Source organism: Octopus sinensis, linkage group LG19 (assembly GCF_006345805.1).
Source record: "Octopus sinensis linkage group LG19, ASM634580v1, whole genome shotgun sequence".
NCBI classification, from domain to species: Eukaryota; Metazoa; Mollusca; class Cephalopoda; order Octopoda; family Octopodidae; genus Octopus; species Octopus sinensis.
Window position 1 is genome coordinate 16,487,392 of NC_043015.1, and position 19,021 is coordinate 16,506,412.

The 19,021-nt window shown below is 36.0% G+C and overlaps 1 protein-coding gene and 1 long non-coding RNA gene across 5 annotated transcripts in view; one reads left to right on the top strand and one right to left on the bottom strand.

The window, feature by feature from the left end:
* The window catches only part of LOC115222267 (allograft inflammatory factor 1), a 137,101-nt gene that overhangs the window by 23,434 nt on the left and 94,646 nt on the right, over positions 1-19,021 (bottom strand). Inside the window, exon 7 of one of the 4 annotated variants that reach the window (XM_036511113.1) lies at positions 7,137-7,225. The exons of 1 other annotated variant lie outside the window; for it this stretch is intronic. In XM_036511113.1, the coding sequence (XP_036367006.1) occupies positions 7,137-7,225 (89 nt within the window). Of the gene's footprint in view, positions 1-7,136; positions 7,226-7,251; positions 7,336-19,021 lie in introns of those variants that run through there. 2 more of the 4 variants (XM_036511114.1, XM_036511115.1) reach the window with 2 other exon arrangements.
* LOC118767082 lies at positions 15,812-19,020 on the top strand. The gene is made up of 3 exons (XR_005002978.1): positions 15,812-15,973; positions 18,097-18,098; positions 18,783-19,020. It is a non-coding gene; the product is annotated as an uncharacterized LOC118767082 (long non-coding RNA).

Here is a 19,021-nt window from a genome sequence, read left to right on the forward strand (position 1 = left end):
TTCAATATAATTCTTGCTAAAGGATATATATATATATATATATATATATATATATATATATATATATATATATATATATATGTATATATGTATATATATATATATATATGTATATATAATATATATATATATATATATAATATATATACACACACACACATATATGTATGTGTGCAGATATGTATATATATATATTTTTGCTATATATATATATATATATATGTCATCATCATTTAACATCCGTTGTCCATGGTGGCATGGGTTGGACACTTTGCCCAGAGCTGGTAAGCTGAGGGGCTGCACCAGACTCCTATCTGATTTAGCATGGTTTCTACATCTGGATGCCCCTCCTAATGCCAACCACTCTGAGAGTGTAATGGGTGCTTTTACATGCCACTGGCACAGGTTCCAGTTGCATGACACTAGTATCTGCCACAACTATGATTTCACTTGGCTTGATAGGTTTTCTCAAGCACGGCATACAGCCAAAGGTCTCGGTCACTAGTCATTGCCTCTGTGAAACACAACACTTGAAGATCATGCTTTACCACCTTGTCCCATGTCTTCCTGAGTCTACCTTTTCCACAGTTCCCCTCCACAGTTAGAGATCAGCACTTTTTTGCATAACTATCCTTGCCCATATGATCACATGACCATACCAGCACAGTCATCTCTCTTGCACACCACAACTGATGCCTCTTATAACCAACTTTTTTCTCAAGACACTTACACTCTGTTGTATTTACACACTGATATTGTACATCCAGTGAAGCATGCTAGCTTCATTTTTTTCAAGCCTATACATGTCCTCAGCAGTCAAGGCCCATGCTTCACTGCCGTGTAGCATAGCTGTTTTCACACAAGCATCAGGGCCCTTTGTTGCCAATATGTGTATGCTAGCATGGGAAACGGACGCTAAATGATGATGATGATGATGATGATATATATATATATATATATATATATATATATATATATTATATATGCACATGCACACACACACACATATATATATCATTATCATCACTTAACATCCATCTTCCATGTATGCATGGGTAGGATAGTTCACAGAAGCTAGCCAGGTAGAAAAACTACCCTATGCTACTCTGTTTTGGCAGGGTTTTTATGGTTGGATGCCCTTCCTAACACCAATCACTCTGTAGAGTGGACTTAGTGCTTTTTACATAGCACTAGCACAGGTGAGGTTAGTTTTGGTATGATTTTTACAGCTGGATGACCTTCCAAATGCCAAAGACTTTACAGTGTGGACTGGATGCTTTTTATGTGGCACCAGCCCTGGCAGGCTCACCAAGTAACTTGCAAGACAAGGAATTATTAGAGGGGTAGGAGCATTTGAGGAGAGGAACACATATCAGAGGATGAAAGGTCAGAGAGTGACAAAGAGACAGAAAGGTAGAAATAGGTGTCTTGCTATAATAGAGGGGGTATTGGACAAGCTGATCCAGTATTAAATGACGAAAGGTTTGAGTGTGCCAGAGAAATAGGGAGGCAAAATAGGTGTGCTGTTGTAAAGGGGATACATGGCTACCCAGCCAGAGGGAAGAGAGTAGGAAACAGCAAAAGTATAAGAGAGCAGGAGACATGGTGACATGTCAGAGTATACTCACAAGTAACAAGGATCAAAGCATAGATGTGATGGTATATATATATATAAATATATATATATATATATATATATATATATATATATATATATATATATATATATATATCACAACCTAGAACAATTATTTTAAAGAAAAATTTAGTAAGAACACAATACCCATGTAATTCCAAAGTCTTCCTTTTTCTTTATTAAGTTTTTACTTTTTCTTATTGTGCTACTGATGAGTACTCTTTGACAACTCAGATTTTTAAAATGAACTTATTGTTTTTCTGTATGAAACGATCATCTAAGTGAATTGAATAAATACTTTATACCATATTAACATCAAATCTCTTCCATTTATAAAAAAATATGACTGAATTTGTCAAACTTCATTCTACTACTTAAATCATATACCAGGGCATCTGGTTGTAGAAAATCCATCTCAACAAATTCCATCCAACCCATGCAAGCATGGAAAAGTTAAATAATGATAATGATTGTGTGTGTGTGTGTAGACAAATCAATTTAATCAGTTCTATTACCTCCTACTTGTCCATTACCTACAAATTTGGCTATGTTACTAGATAAAAAAAGGCCTTGTATGTGTGTATGTGTGAAGGCACATGGCCTTCTTTTGCCCTTTTTTATTACCCTATGCATATATGTATGTACGTTTGTATATATGTTTGATTATATAAAGATGCATTCCAGAAATTTTGAGGCTTTTTTTTAGAAGAGGCAGTTATAGCTGTCCTACATTACTGTAATTTTAGTATATCATTACAATACATATAATAAGCTGATCTACCAATTTTTACTAGTCTAGATTGAAGGAGGTGGCTGTAACAGCACTTTGAATACACCCTACTTGTTACAGCTGACTAGGTTTCTAATTTGCAGAATGCAGTCTGTATGTGAAGACAATTTGGAAGCTTACTATGCAAGTTTTGTTAAAGTGAGCAAAAATGCTACAGAAACTCATGAAATGCCCCAGACAGCTAATGGATTAACTTGCATAAGTCAAGCATTTGTTTTTTGCTGACACAAGCCAGGCAAAACAAGTCCACTGGGAAGCTCATGGTGATCCCCCTTTTCAAAAGCAAGTGCACTATCTACATTCACTGGGGTTCCTTCTGGCCAATAAAGAGTACTTTATAGAAGTTTTGAGGGAGTTCAGGAAGAGATTTCATTGCAAAAGACCAGAGCACATGCACCAGGACAATGCACCAGTCTGCAATTCCATCCAGATAATTGACCAAATACTTATAGAAATGGGCATCTTACTCTCCCTACAGTCCATACCTTACTCACTGTGACTTCTGGTTGCTCCTCAGGCTGAGGTAGAAGATGAAGAAGGATGTAACAAGAGTCTAGAATATTTTTCCTTTGGAGGGTTTCCATGGGGCTTTGATAGGGTGGCTGGAGCACTGCAAATGTACTGAAGTCAAGGGATCCTTTGTTGAAGAAGATTAGAGTTTTGTGTGTCTTTGAAATTAATAAACATCTCTCCTGAAAAGATCTCAAAACTTCTGGGATGCAATTTGCATATGTATATATGTATTCTTTTACTTGTTTCAGTCATTTGTCTGCAGCCATGCTGGAGTACTGCTTTAAAGGTTTTTAGTCAATGAAATCAACCCCAGGACTTATTGTTTGTAAGACTAGTACTTAATCTGTTGCTCAAGTGATAGCAGGGGGACAAAAACACACACACACACACATATACATACATACATATATATATATATATATATATATATATATGACAGGTGTCTTTCAGCTTCCATCAACCAAATCCACTCACAGGGCTTTGGGCAGCCCAACGCTATAGTAGAAGACACTTGCCCAAGGTGCCACAGTGGGACTGAACCCAGAACCATGTGGTTGGGAAACAAGCTTCTTACCACACAGCCACACCTGCACCTATGTATATGTTGGTGTGTGTTGCTACTGCCTTGCCTTGACTTTGTTTCCAATCTTCTGTGAAAACATTACTGGTCATGGGGTATATTACCTTACATGGTAACAGGTGAGGATTGGTGAAGGAAGGGCATCTGGTTGTAGAAAATCCATCTCAACAAATTCCATCCAACCCATGCAAGCATGGAAAAGTTAAATAATGATAATGATTGTGTGTGTGTGTGTGTGTGTGTGTGTGTGTGTGTGTGTGTGTGTGCATGCATGTGTGTGTGTGTACACAAATCAATTTAATCAGTTCTATTACCTCCTACTTGTCCATTACCTACAAATTTGGCTATGTTACTAGATAAAAAAGGCCTTGTATGTGTGTATGTGTGAAGGCACATGGCCTTCTTTTGCCCTTTTTTATTACCCTATGCATATATGTATGTACGTTTGTATATATGTTTGATTATATACATGAATGTACAAATGTTTGAAGCCATCTCCTTCTAGAATGAAAGAGCTAGTTTTTAAACAAAGAAACAAAAAGTCTGTCATTGGAATTTGGATATCACTGATAATTGTTACATATCAAACATTAAGAATTTCTTGTATATTTTTACAGTTCTACTTACAGAATGTATCTGTAAAGTTTGTGTTTGCCAGTCTCTTTCCTTGCTTGAACATCCTAGCTTCTACAGATTGAGGCTTAGACATTTACTAACATAATTGAAGTGCACCAATGATTATTGATATGAATATATATTTATAATCAGCGTAGAGGAGTTACAGGTTTCAAAGCAGTTGTCTATAGATATTCTCTTTCTTGTTTCAAATAACTCTACTAGGCCTATTATGTTTGCATGTAGTAGAAATTTTGATGAGAATATTCCTTGTGTTGCTATGTATTCTATAGCAACGGTGTTGTTTATATTTGCCCCAGGGCAGTCTTTTCTGTGGATGACTGTGTATTGTTTTAACATGATGTTTCAAAGGGAGCTGAAGCCTTGGTGACATTTTCCATCCCTATATCAGCAGAAAATGTAATTAAATTCAGCTGTTTCTTAGTGTTGTATTTCAGACATAGACCTTTAGATTACCCACAAAAACTTTTTGGTTAATATAAATGACTTGCTGTTGCTGAGCCTAGAATATGGCCTCTGAATTTTCATTGAGGAAATGCCAGTGGATTTAGGGCCAAAGTAAAACAGATGTGCAGACAGACTCTCACCTTGAAAAACTGAACATCAGTTCAGAAAAAATGCAAGGTTTTATGAGCCTTTCAACAGCAGCAGCTAATGCAGCAAGTGCATTTGCCAGTGAGTTCAGTTGCCATGAGTGTGAACGGTTATCAAATACCTTTCTATATTCAAGCCATACTATCACAAGGTTCCTGCAGTGTTTTCTTACTTTAGACATTACAGAATAGTAAAGTGTGTGTGTGTGTGTGGGTGAATGTATGGATGGATAGATGGATGGTTGTATGTATGCATATGTGTATATGTGTGTGTATGTATGCATGTATGGATGGATGGATGTGTGTGTGTGCATGTATGTGTGTATTTACTTCCACACAAACCCCCTTAATTTAATTTGTCCTTAGTCGAAAGACACCTGTTGTTATGTCCTGTTATTTGTATTTGTGTAACCTTCTCCATTTTTTTTCATATACATTCGCTGCTTTCTTCCAAGGAATCTGATGCTCTTAGCTTAGTTTTTCCTTGGGTCTGGCCAGACTGGAGCAATCTCAAGTATAACCAGCCAAAATTGCAAAGATAATCTGGAACTCGACTGAGGAAAGAAAACTCTGAATGACCCATCCTTGTTTTCTTTGTATTGTCTGTCTGGATGTTTTGTTGTCCCTTTCTTGTATCACCTAACTGTCTGGATGTTTTGTGTTCTTGTCCCATTTTGTATTTTTCATATATATGTGTATTTATATGTATGAGTGTTTGTATGTGTCCAAGCATTCATATGAATGTATGTACATCTACAGGTATGTATGTATGCATACAGGTATGTATTTTATTCTTTCATTCTTTTATCGGTTTCAGCTCAAAGCTGCAGCCATGCTGGGGCACTGCCATTATTCGATGAAATAAATCTAATAAAAGCATGCCAGTTTAAAATATACATACATGTTTTATTGGAGATGTGTTAAGCATGAACTGTATAACAAGATATAAGAAGTTGCTGATTGCCTGAAAGCTGAGATGTAGAACAATGAAAATTTGAAATGAGAGAATTTACAATAATCTAAGAGAATTTGGAGTAGGTGGAGAGAAAGAAAAGACTAAAGAACAAAAATATTTGAGTTGCATTTTTCATAGTTCTTGGTACTAAAAATAATAGCTAATCTAAATTGAATAATTTCCAAAAATTTTTGTTTTACAACAGAAATTACAACCTAATTATTAATTAAATTTCATTTAATTTGGAGAGATATTACTTATTTTAACTAGTCACATGGCCTGATCAAGATAAAATTAATTAAATCAATCTCAATGATACATAAAAGTTTAACAAAGTCAAGTAATTTCCATCATGAGTTATTCAGTAACATACTAAACTATATGAAACAATAAAATAAAGTACCAGTCAAGTACTGGAGTTGATGGTATCAACTAACCCTCTCCTCTCAAACATTTTATCAACCTTTCAGGGTTGACAAAATAAGTACTAGTTAAGCACTGGGGGGGATTTAGTCAATAAACCCACCAAATTTCAGGCTTTGTGCCTATAGTAGAAAGGATAATAATAATAATAATAATAATGATGATGATAATAATAATAATAATAATAAGAAGAAGAAGAAGAAGAAGAAGAAGAATGATGATAATTATTATTATAATCATTAGCATGCTGGGCAAAATGCTTAGCAGCTTTCTTTACATTCTGAGATCAAATTCCACTGAGGTTGACTTTGCCTTTCATACTTTCGGAGTTGATAAAATAAGTACCAGCTGAGCGCTGGGGTTGATGTAACTGACTCACCCACTACCTAAATTGCTGGCCTTGTGCAAAAATTTGTAAAAATTTATTATTATTATTACTATTGCTGGTGGTGGTGGTAGTAGTAGTAGTAGTGTTTTTGTTGTTGTTAAGGTGGCAAGCTGGCAAGATCATAAGCAGATCAGCACAAAAATGCTTAGTGGCATTTATTCCACATCTTTATGTCCTAAGTTCAAATACCACCAGAGTCAACTTTGCCTTCCATTCTTTCAGGGTTGATGAATTAAAAGTTTCAGTCAAAGACTGGGGTTGATGTTTTAAAAACTAATTCCTTTTCCTCAATATTACTGGCCTTGTGCTAAAGTTTGAAATAGCTATTATTATTGATGTTGTTATTGTTATTATTATTATATTTTATTATTATTTGAGAATTATTTTATTACAATAAAACTGTAAATATAATATCTTCAGAAAATAATCAATAAATAAAATAAAGAATTCAAAATTATCTCTGCTGTTTTCTTTAGCTTTATATCTTATTTCTTCCCACTCTCTCTTTCTGATACACATTAGATTTTTAGCATGAAACAAAAGAAAGACTACAGTATGCAAATAAACAAATGAACAAACAAATGAATGGAGATAATAAGCACATACACTAGAGAAATCTCACCGTTTGATAACTACTTTTTTGGTATTAATTTCCTTAACTTCCCCTCCTTGACCTGTCTTCCAGAAATCTTCCTGAGAAGTAAAAAGATTCTACAGAGAGCAATTGCTAGTAGAACCAGGCTGAAGTATGTTCACATTAGCATTATACATGTTGCAAGTATGAAAGTATGGCAGATTAAATCATTTCGCTCCAAAACATTCTGAATTATTAACCAATATAGCCATTTAATATGAAACCAATTGATTTTTTTTTAAAGAAACACAAAAGACAAATAATAAAATTTTCAGGAATATTTTTTTTAAATATAAAATGTCACTAATCAGTTGCAGATTATATCATATAAGATTCATAGACATATTGAAATTACCAACATAAATACAGATAAATGCTTAAATATATTTTGAAAATAGTACTTCATGACTGAAGAATGTATAATAAACTCTGAATTTAAATGTTCTATGTTTGAATTTTTCTTGAGGTTGATTTCATATTTTGTACAATTGCATCTACAGTAGTAAGTTTTAAATATGTTATATATAAGGGTAATGCTAGCCTAAAATTCGGGCCAGAATTCCAAGAATGTGCTTCTTCTATAGCTTATAAGGTTAATGTCTCCAAGAAAATCCACCAATATTTGCCAAGAGTTTTTAATGAAAGGATGTTACTAGATCAATGGATGGCACATAATTATTTCTTTTAACCAGACATAAAACACATTTTGCAGGAGACATTATAGTTGATGGATAATGTTACAGACAGATATTTTATTCATCCCAGAGGATAAAACACAAAGTTGACACGAGTGAGATTTGAAATCAGAAGTACCAAATGAAATACAGTAATATCTCATATCTAACATTCAATCATCACAAGTCTCTTCAGGACTCTTGATAGTAATATTTCAACCAACTATACACCTCATATGTCCTTATCAGTGCTGGATTAACCATTAAGCAAAATAAGTACATGCCTGGGGAATCAAGGGAAATAGGGGGCACCACAGGAATGGTAAATGGTTTACAGCATTTGTTAAAATAATATTTCAAGTAGCTTATTGATTGGAAATATAATTATCAGATGTGTTATGTAAGATTAATTTTGAGGATCTGATCAAAGACTTTGCAATTAAAAAAAGAGGAGAAAACTTTTCAAATATAAACCAAGTGGAAGTATACCAAAATAAACATTATTTTCTATCTTACTTTTTTGCTTTGTTTTGAAAAATAAAAATTTATTTTATGGTTTATTATTGTTTGCATTTTGAATTACATAAATATATGGGGGCACCAAAATCTTTTAAGTGCTTAGGGTCTTTATGGGTCTTAATCTGGCCCAGTTAAACCCCATTGGGCAGCAAAAAAATTTGAACAAAAATGAAATGTAAGTTACCGTATATATTCAACTATATGTCGTACTCTTTTTCCTTCAAATTTCCCCCTAAAGTTGGGGGTGCAACTTATAAGCACATCCTATAAAAAAGATCTTCAGATATTTTCTAGGTACAAGCCACATGTGAAGTTCCGACACTTGGATTAACTGAAAAAACCCAAATTGCTAATTTCAAAGCCGAAAAGTACATGGAAGACATATCTTTAGATATTTCTTTACTTCTATTATTTAATGAAAGTGATGATGTATTCTGATTTTTGTCATCATAGGCAAGGGCGCTTTATAGTCGAGTATATACAGTAAGTAGTTGAATAAAAAGGGAGACATTACTATAGAGATATATTATAGCAAAAGACATTACAATCTACTGCACACAACATCATTAGTAACAGCTGTAATTCTTAGAAGCCATATCTATGGTTAAATATAAACAAGATTTACATGAAATAAAGGAATCTCTACAGTTATCAATTTGTGTTCCAAAATTCCTGATGTGAAATCTCGTGTTCAAACCAATATTGTTGTATTTCGCTATCCTTAAAAATGTTTTAGCCCGAAGGCCGCAGCCATGCTATAGTCATTATTATTTTTTTTTTTGCCAAATAAACACATGCATTATATATTTTTTCTTCACTCTTTATTACTGTTCTTATTTTATTATTTTAACTCATGTCCATTGTCTGGGAATCTTTCCTCACCCATCTGTGACCTCTTCAGCGACACTTTTCATTTTTGTGTGTGTTCTTGCTCCACTTACTCCATTCTGTTCCTCTAAGGTGTGTATCCTTATGTGTGCATGCATTTGTGTGTGTGAATGCATCATAGTTTTTAACAGCAGTGTGACCTTCCCCTCAGCAGCCTCATCTTCTCACCCCATTGTGTTGCTGCTGTCCTAAGACCCCAAAATATGGTACAGTTCCTGTATTCCTCTGTGTATGTGTGTTCGCCCACAGTGTTATCACCTTGGTAGTTGTTATTGCCATCACTGTCACCACCCCTGCTGCTGTCGTTAATCATGTTGTGACATTGTTGTGGTCATCCGTGAAATTTCTTGCGTGTGTATGTATGGATTCACTTCATATGTTGTATGTATCCATGCCTTTTATATAGATTTATTTATTTTATCTATCTCTATATCTAATATTTATTCCAGGTATGTGACAAATATATTTGTTAACCTATTTATATCTACTTTTTTTGTACATCTATATCTATTTCTAATAAATACCACAGGTAAGTGTATATATGTCTATTGTGTGTGTATTATCCTGTATTATTTACGGTTTTCTTTTTCCTCTCTTCTGTCTTTAGTCATGTGGTGTGGTGGTGGGTGTTACTGTTCCATTTCTGTTTTCTATTGAGTCTCGGTCTGTCTACTACTATTTGCGTAGCCTCTGTGATCTAAGTGTTATGTCAGTTCCATGTGTTGATAATACCTTAACTTCTATGCTATTAATCAAGCCTCCATGTTCTGCCTGAGCATGTTAGTAGAGCACTGACAAGCTTTTCCCTTCTTTCAGCTCCTGCCAATGTTCACATATGCGCTCTCCTATGCTCACCAATGTAGGTAGTTGTCATGTTTCTGCACCATCCCTCAGTACATCATAAACTAACCTTACAGTTATCTTATGGGTTCATCCTCCATACAACACAATTGTACTCCATACAGGGTCTTATCAAAGGGATAGGTATTGCAGATCAGGAATTTTAATGGGACACCAGGCCTCTCTACTACTTTAATTCATAGATTAGCCTTACTTAATGTTTTTCTAAAAAGGTAAGCTAGTTCGCCACCAGGGCTAGAATTGACGAACATGACACTCTGGTATTTTTTGTTGTCATGTCAAGTGTTGGTCTTATCTTATTACTGGTCCAGGATTCACTCCTAAGTACAAAGATGGCTTTGTACTTAGTCCTGGTTCCTTTGTACACTCTAATTCTGTCCCTTTGGTTGAAGTCAGAGAACTGCATGCGGTAGATGAAGTGTCGTACGTGTCTTTCCAATTCCATAGTGTCACACATGCAAGACACATTCATTACTCTCACCAAGTCAGCTATAAGAAGGTTGAACTTGGCATTGTCCGCAATTGCTGCATTCTTGTGAACAAGGTACTAAGAGGCCATGAGTTTGGCATAATGATAGTGAAGGATTTGGACCTTACTGTTCTTCATTTCTAGCAAGAATTCACTGTCTAAAATGGGTAATCTATAGTTAGGGTGCTTACTAGGATAGTCTATCATTATTTCTATACTCTGGTAGATGGAGTTGGCTATTTGCTGGATGCTCTCCTTAGTGTTGGCTTCTCTAGATCATCAACGTTGTCTTGTAGGGATGCTTTGGCTACTATGTTGATATCATCCATGTAGCGGGAGTACACGATTAGGTTTATGGAGTTCTCTCCTAATTTCTTTTTAAGTCTCCTATCCCAGGTCAGCCACATTGCCAGCGATACTGACACTGATGGCTGTACCTTCCTCTTGGGTGTATATCTTATTAAACTTAAATATATGGCCCTTGAGTGTGGTCTTGATCCTCACACCCACTGCATGTGTGACCATCTTTTTAACCTGATCTTTATTTTTGGGGACCATATAGCTCTGGTCCACCCATTCTATCTCTCTTTAGGGGTCTTCTAGGCCATAGAAGTTATAGTAGAGGGAGGTCTACCTTTTATTGATCTAGTGGGGCAGAAACAATTAAGGTCACTTTTATGCAACAATGACTACTTAGATAAACAATAGACATGAGTTAAAATAATAAAATAGGAACAGTAATAAACAAGTGAAGAAAAAAATATATAGTGCGTGTGTTTATTTGGCAAAAAAGAAAAAAATGACCATCCCGAAATACAACAAAAGGGATCTCTGTTATCAATAAATAATCTATGGAAGCACATAATGCACACAATTCATCTGCAAGCAGCCACTCTATAAACTTATTCAGACAGCTGTGTGAATTTTAGAAGACCTTTGTGAAATAATCTGCAGACTCATTGAGGAACATGTCTTCACTCACCTGTAAAATTCCTGTTCTTAGATTCTTTGAAATGAGAAAGAAAATATTCAATGCAGGCAGTTCAGGAACCTTATTCTTTGGATGCCAATGCTCTTTGAGGGGGCAATGTTAATTTGATAAATAGATAGATAAATAGATATATGGAGAGAGAGAGAGAGAGAGACAGGGGGGAGAGATTATGCAGAATGGTCCCTAAGTATTTTCCACCTCTTCTATTGTTCATGCACATGTGTGAAAGGAAGTGAGATAGAGAGAAAGGGAGTAGTGTATAAACAAAAGAAAAGAGCATTTGATATGTTTTGTAGAGTTTACATTTATTTGTAATGGATCACTACTAACTCAGAAGCAGGCATCTGAACAATCAGAATTTGGCGGAGGTAAAGAATATACACACCACCCGTTTTCGGCATAACCCTAACCCTAAACACCAGGTGTGCGTATTCTTTACCTTCATCCAGAATTTTTTTATTCACTTCTACAAAACTTTAAGTAGTGCAATTTTGTGTCAAAATATATACACACACACATGCGCATGTGTGTGCCTATACATTGATAGATATATATTGTCAAACAATATATAATTGGTTACAGTATATAACTAACCAGAAGATCAAATTATTACCATTGGTTTTACAGTGATATTAGTGTATAATAATAATAATCGTTTCGTTTAGCGTCCGCTTTCCATGCTAGCATGGGTTGGACGGTTCAACTGGGGTCTGGGAAGCCAGAAGGCTGCACCAGGCCCAGTCTGATCTGGCAATGTTTCTACAGCTGGATGCCCTTCCTAACATCAACCACTCCGTGAGTGTATGATAATAATAATAATAATAATAATAATAATAATAATAATAATAATAAATAATAATAATGAAACTAGCTGGACCCGTGAAAACTTCAAGGAAAATATAAACACTGTAAGCATCTGTAAACTGTGTGCTGGTGCCATGAGAAATGTTTGCATATTGTGACACAATAATATCCAATATTGGCTAAGGACCCAGTATACAGAATACGGTAATAAATTATATTGTAGGAAAGTAAAAGTAACCTCCAAGATCTGCTGTGGTTATGTATCTGTCTACTATGAAAATACTGATAAACATTTAAAAACAAAACAAATGCCACCTTCCTTTCAGTCACCACTCTCTGCCTCACTCCTTCTCTGTCACTTCCTCTCCCTCACTTCAAGTATACTTCCTCTACTTAACACCCTTTATTTTTCTTTCTACCTCTCCCTTCAATTGTAGAAAAGTAACAGTAACATCCACAGGTATTGTTGAAAGAGAGACAGAGGGAGAGAGAGTGTGTGTGAGAGAAAGAGGCAGACAGACAGATACAACAATAAATAGGCCACTGTTAGGACCAGATTAACACCCATAGTGACCCTAATAACTAAAAAGATTTTCCTGCCCCTGTATTGGATCTTTTTTTGTTTTCTTCCAACCACTTGAAGGTTATCTTGCTCCGGTCCACTCAGCTGGCCAAAATGAGTTGTAGATGTAATTCAAAGGTGCCAGCCTTGCCACATTCTATGTGAGGCTGAATCTCCCTGAGAACTACATTAATGATATACATGTCTGTGGAATACTCAACGACTTGCATGTTAATTTTATCCTGGTGTGGTAACGAAAAGTGAAAGTGACATCCAATATTTGCTGTAGTTATCTGTCTTTGATTTACTAATGTGTCTGTGTATCTACTTCTCTTTCGATCTATGTATCTACTTTTCTTTTGATGTATGTATCAGTCTACTATGAAAATCCTGAGAAAGAATTTTCCTCTCTTCCTTTCAGTCACCACTCATTCTCTCTCTCTCACTCTTTCTCTTTCTATTCCACTCCCTCTCTCTCTTTCTCTTTCTATTCCAGTCCCTCTCTGCCCCTCCCCTCTCTCACTTTGTACCTCTCTTTCTCTCTCTGTACCTCTCCTTTCAACCTTTTTACCTCTTCCTTTGAAGTGTGACACACACCACAGGTATATACAAAAACAAAATAAATTACCATATTAATATTATTGATTGTGTATAGTGCTCAGGTGCACTACAACTCATGAAAGGTGCATGTACAGTACATAGAGTTATGTACAAAAGTCAGGAAAGTGAACAGTGTATGAGTCATGATAGACATGTGTGCATGCGAATGGATCAGGTGTAGTGTTGGCGAATTTCAGGAAGCATGGAGGTTTTAAAGGATGCAATGTCTCAGCAACTAACAACTGATGCTGGTAGTTTGTTCCATGCTTCAGCAACTCTGAGTGTGAAAAAATGTTTCTGAAAGTCATGGGAGCTGTGCTTTTTTCTGACTTTGTAGGTATGCCTACGTGTGTTAGACATATGGAGCTCAAAAAGGTGCTCAAAGTGGTTGTTGGTATGATGGTTAATAATTTTGTGGATGTTTACCAAGTCATTTGCTAGATATTGGAGCTTCAATATATCTATACCCAGGGAAGCAAGGCATTCAGTGTATAGTAGATGCCTGATGGAGGGTATTTGCTTGGTTGCACGACTCTGAACAGTTTCCAGGAGGTCAATGTCCTGAGCAAGATAGGGGCTCCAGATTGGTGATGCAAATTCCAAGTGTAGCCACACCGTAGCTATATATAGCCCTTAAATAGATAGCTGGAGAGTGGCTGACAAAGGTCTTGTTGACTGATGCCAAGATGCCCTTGGCTTCTTGACAATTTTAGAGATATGCTTTGTCCAGTGCAAATCATTGCTGACAGTAATGCTCAGGTCACATTCACAAGAAGACTTCTTGATATTAGTGTTGTAGAGAGAGTAAGTGGACGCTGGGTTTTGCCTCCCAAAATACATGGTGATACACTTGTCCACAGCCAGCTTGAGTTGCCAGTCCATAATCCATTGTTGCATTGTGTCCAGGTCCGATTGCAGGAAAGATCTACAATGTTTAGGATCTGTCCTTTTTATCTTAAAGTACAGCTTGATGGCATCTGCATATTTCAGCACAGTGGCATACTTTAAATTGGTATCCAAGTCATTAATGTATGCAACAAACAAAAGGGGACCAAGAACAGATCACTGCGGTACACCAGATGACATCTGATAGGTAGAACGCTGTCCTAGAACTGTGACTATCTCTTTTCAGCTGAAAATGAAGGTCGCCAACCAGTTAAAAAGATCATCTTTCACATCCATTTCAGAGAGTATTGCCATGAGTCTTTTATGTGGCACCGAATTAAAAGCTTTAGCAAAGTCAAGGTAAACAACATCCACCTATAAGCCGACATCAGTGACCTGGGTCCTGTCTTCAAGAAACTTGATAAGTTGATCACAGCAGCTGAAGTTAGGGATAAATCTAAATTGAGAGGGCTGGATAAGGTTGTGAGAATTCTATAAGTTCCAGAGTGTTTCTCTGACACAGGATTCCATCAGTTTGGCAATGCACCTAGTAAGACTGATAGTTGACAGGTGATGTGCGGTCACCCTTTTTGAACAGAGGAATAACACTGGCAGTTTTCCACTGCTCAAGAGTAGCACTGTCGTTAAGAAATTAAAAATTGCACACATTACATTCTCATATCTAAACTGGCTACCATACATGATTACACTATAAGACTAAATACTACAATGATAAAAAAAAAGTACAAAAACAACTTAAAATCAAAACCCAACTGATTGTATAAAAAAGGAAGACAAATATTTTTATCAAACAATTAAAAGAAGAAACCAATAGTGATAGCAGTTGATGAAAAGAAGAAACCAATAGTTATAACAATAGATAATGTGGTCTGTTCACACAGCGATTATGTGAAGGCAACCCCACCACCCTTTTTCCAAACTGAGCAAATAGAATTTTTTACAGTTACAAGGAAAAAATGTAGATGGGAAATTTTGTAAAACCAAATGGCATTTCTTTGTCACAAAAGCAAATGCAGGAAAGGGCAAGAGAAAATTATTTATTCTACATACAAAAGGAAGTGGATTGGATTTTCAATCACATCAATTCATACACCTGAAGAAATTCTCTCAGTTATGACATTGGCTGCTGTACCTTTGAAGCTTAAGACTTAAATTGTCAGACATACCTCTGAATATACATTTGTACCCCAGTACATTGGTCAAGCAAGCACAAGAATCACAATAAGAGACATTGAACACAACATAGATACATGACTAGAGGTGACTAGTAACAGTAAAGACAAGAACTCGAAGCTGGGCTAATGAAAGGGGATGTGTGATCAGGAGAAAAAAAAACAAAAGGAAAATTAAAATAATGAATATCAATAGTAACAACTAAAAGAACAAAAAACCCTAGACTCCAGAGCATCACCAGCAAAAACTCTGGAGGATGGCAAGTGAAATATCTTTATGCCCAGTATCAGAAATCAATAAGCAAATGCTTGTCCTCTAATAAGAGACAACAAAAAATGAGCATAAAAATGTCAGAAAAAGAAGACTCAACAAAAACAGGTAAAGTTAAACAATTTCTTCCAAATAACAATGAAATTCCTCTTCAGGAAAATATGAAAAAAAATTCAGATAATGAAAATGAACAAAGATTTACCAGTCTTGGAAAATCACACAAACAGCTACAAAGAAAAATTACACATCTCTGGTACCACAGATTTACCAAAAACGTTATAAAAATACAAAAACAGTTAGATCCAAAATAAAATCAACATACAAAAAATAGATTGTTAGTAAAATTAAGACTAAACATTATAATTAAATTAAAAGAGATTACCCTCTAGATGTTGATGTCAACTCCAAATGTTATAAAAAAATTGCTTAGTGGTGTATTCAATTGCACTCAAGCACAATTTGAGAAATGATTAAGTGAAGAGAGCCATGGGTCTCCTAACTGAACCTAACCAGTAATCTTTCATATTTCATTTCCTTTAATTATATCTTATTTTAATTACTTTGTTTTATTCAACTTCTTTTATTTTTCTGTGTGCATATGTAGGTGTATGTATATACATGTGTATCTGTGTGTGTGTGTGTGTGTGCATACCTTTAAAATTCTTAGTATATCCTTCCCTATATTGCATAACGAATCTCATCCCTCCCTTTGCAATTGTAAAGGTGTTTTTAAGGTTTCACATTTTCATTCCTTTCTTAATAACCCAAAGTGAAAGTTTATTATTTTTTGTATCTTTTCAAGCCTTTGTGATTAATAAAGAAAAGATTATCCTTATTATTAAGGTAGCAAGCTGGCAGAATTGTTAATGTGTTGGACAAAATGCTTAGTGGCACTTCTAGCTCTTTACATTCTGAGTTCAGATCCTGACAAAGTCAACTTTGCCTTTCATCCATCTAAAGTTGATAAAATAAAGTACTGGAATAAAAAATGAAATTAACTAATCATTAACTAATCAACTATCACCCAGTCAGTCTCACTAGCTGTATTGCAAAACTGATGGAATCATGTGTCAGAGAAACACTTTGGAACTTCTGGAGCTCTCACAGTCTCATCCGACCCTCACAATATGGATTTGTCCCTAACTCCAGCTGCAGTGATCAGCTTGTTGAGTTCCTTGAGGACATTACTCAGATCACTGACAGTGGCTCATGGGTGGATGTTGTCTACCTTGACTTTGCTAAGGCTTTCAACTCTGTGCCACACAAAAGGCTTATGGTGAAACTCTCTGCAATGGGTGTGAGGGATGATCTTTTTAACTGGTTGAAATCCTTCATTCTCAGCCGAAAGGAGGTAGTTACAGTTCTAGGACAGCATTCTACACCATATGAGATGTCATCGGGTGTACCACAGGGATCTGTCCTTGGTCCCCTCTTGTTTGTGGCATACATTAATGACATAGATGCCAATTTAAAGAATGCCACAGTATTGAAATATGCAGACGACATCAAGCTGTACCTAGAAATCAAGAGGACAGATCCTGTTGTCTACAGCTCTTTCCTGTAATCAGACCTGGACACAATGCAGCAATGGATCACAGACTGGCAACTGAAACTGGCTGTGGACAAGTGTACCACCATGCATTTTGGGAGAAAAAACCCTGCGTCCACATACTCCCTCCACAACACTGATATCAAGAAATCCTCTTGTGAGCGTGACCTAGGCATCACTGTCAGCAGTGATTTGCGTTGGACAAAGCATATCTCTGAAACTGTCAAGAAAGCCGAGGGTGACTTGGCTTCACTCAGCAAGACTTTTGTTAGCCGCTCTCCAGCCATCTATTTAAAACTGTATACAGCTATGGTACGACCACACTTGGAATTCACATCATCAGTTTGGAACCCCTATCTTGCTCAGAACATTGACCTCCTGGAATCTGTTCAGAGATGTGCAACCAAACGCATACCCTCCATCAGACACCTACCATACTCTGAGTGCCTTGTTTTCCTGGGCATGGATTCACTGAAGCTCCGGCGTCTGGCGATGGACTTGGTAAACACCCACAAAGTTATCAACCACCTCACCAACAACACTGAACACCTTTTTGATCTTCATGTGTCTAACACACGTGGACATGCCTACAAAGTCAGAAAACAACACAGCTCCCATGACTTTCGGAAACATTTTTTCACGCTCAGAGTTGCTGAAGCATGGAACAAACTGCCTGCGTCAGTTGTTGACTGCGATGACACTGCATCCTTTAAGGCCCTCATGCTTTCCGAAATCCGCCGAAACTACACCTGATTATACATACACTTTAGATGAGTTGTAGTACACCTGAGCACTGTACACAATGTTTTTATTATTATTATTTCCTCCTAAAATTTCTGGCCTTATACCAAAATTAGAATGAATCGTTATTATGGCAGAATTGTTAGTACATCAAACAAAATGCTTAGCAGCATTTCTTCTGGTATTATGTTCTGAGTCTGCCTATTTTCAAAAACACATAAACAAAGAACCAATTTATAAACCAGCAAATAGTAAGAGGCCATAACATAGTTTTATTTGAAACCATTTCACTCAGATTATGTGGTTAATGCTTTAGAAAAAAGCATGGATATTATATTTCCATTTCTTCTCACTTATAAATACAGAAACTCTGTATTGTATTTTGTAAGCAACAATGTTGTTGATACAGGTTTCCAATGGGCCACATACTGGCTCAATGTATTTCTGATATTGGGAGTGATGAGGTGTTTATATAACCCAGACAAGCACTGTTTGGGAACAAATACCAATAAATACTTTTATTTGAAAGCATTGAGTTATTAGTCTTCCAACAATGTTTATGTCTACACTATCAAAAGATATATGCAGACTGCATATGTGCATGCGCACACACACACATATAGCAAGCCACCACCACCAAATTCCTCTCACAGGGTATTGATCAATGTTACAGTAGAAGACACTTGTCACATAACAGGATCATACCAGGAACTGCAAAGTGAATTCCTCACCACACAATGTTCATTTTGTCTCAAAAGAAATCACTATGTTACAAATGCCTTGTGTTATATTTACTGAATTGAATTTTATGTTTAAACCACTTAGAATTCACAAAGCAAGAAGATTAATACTCAGGTGTTGCTAGA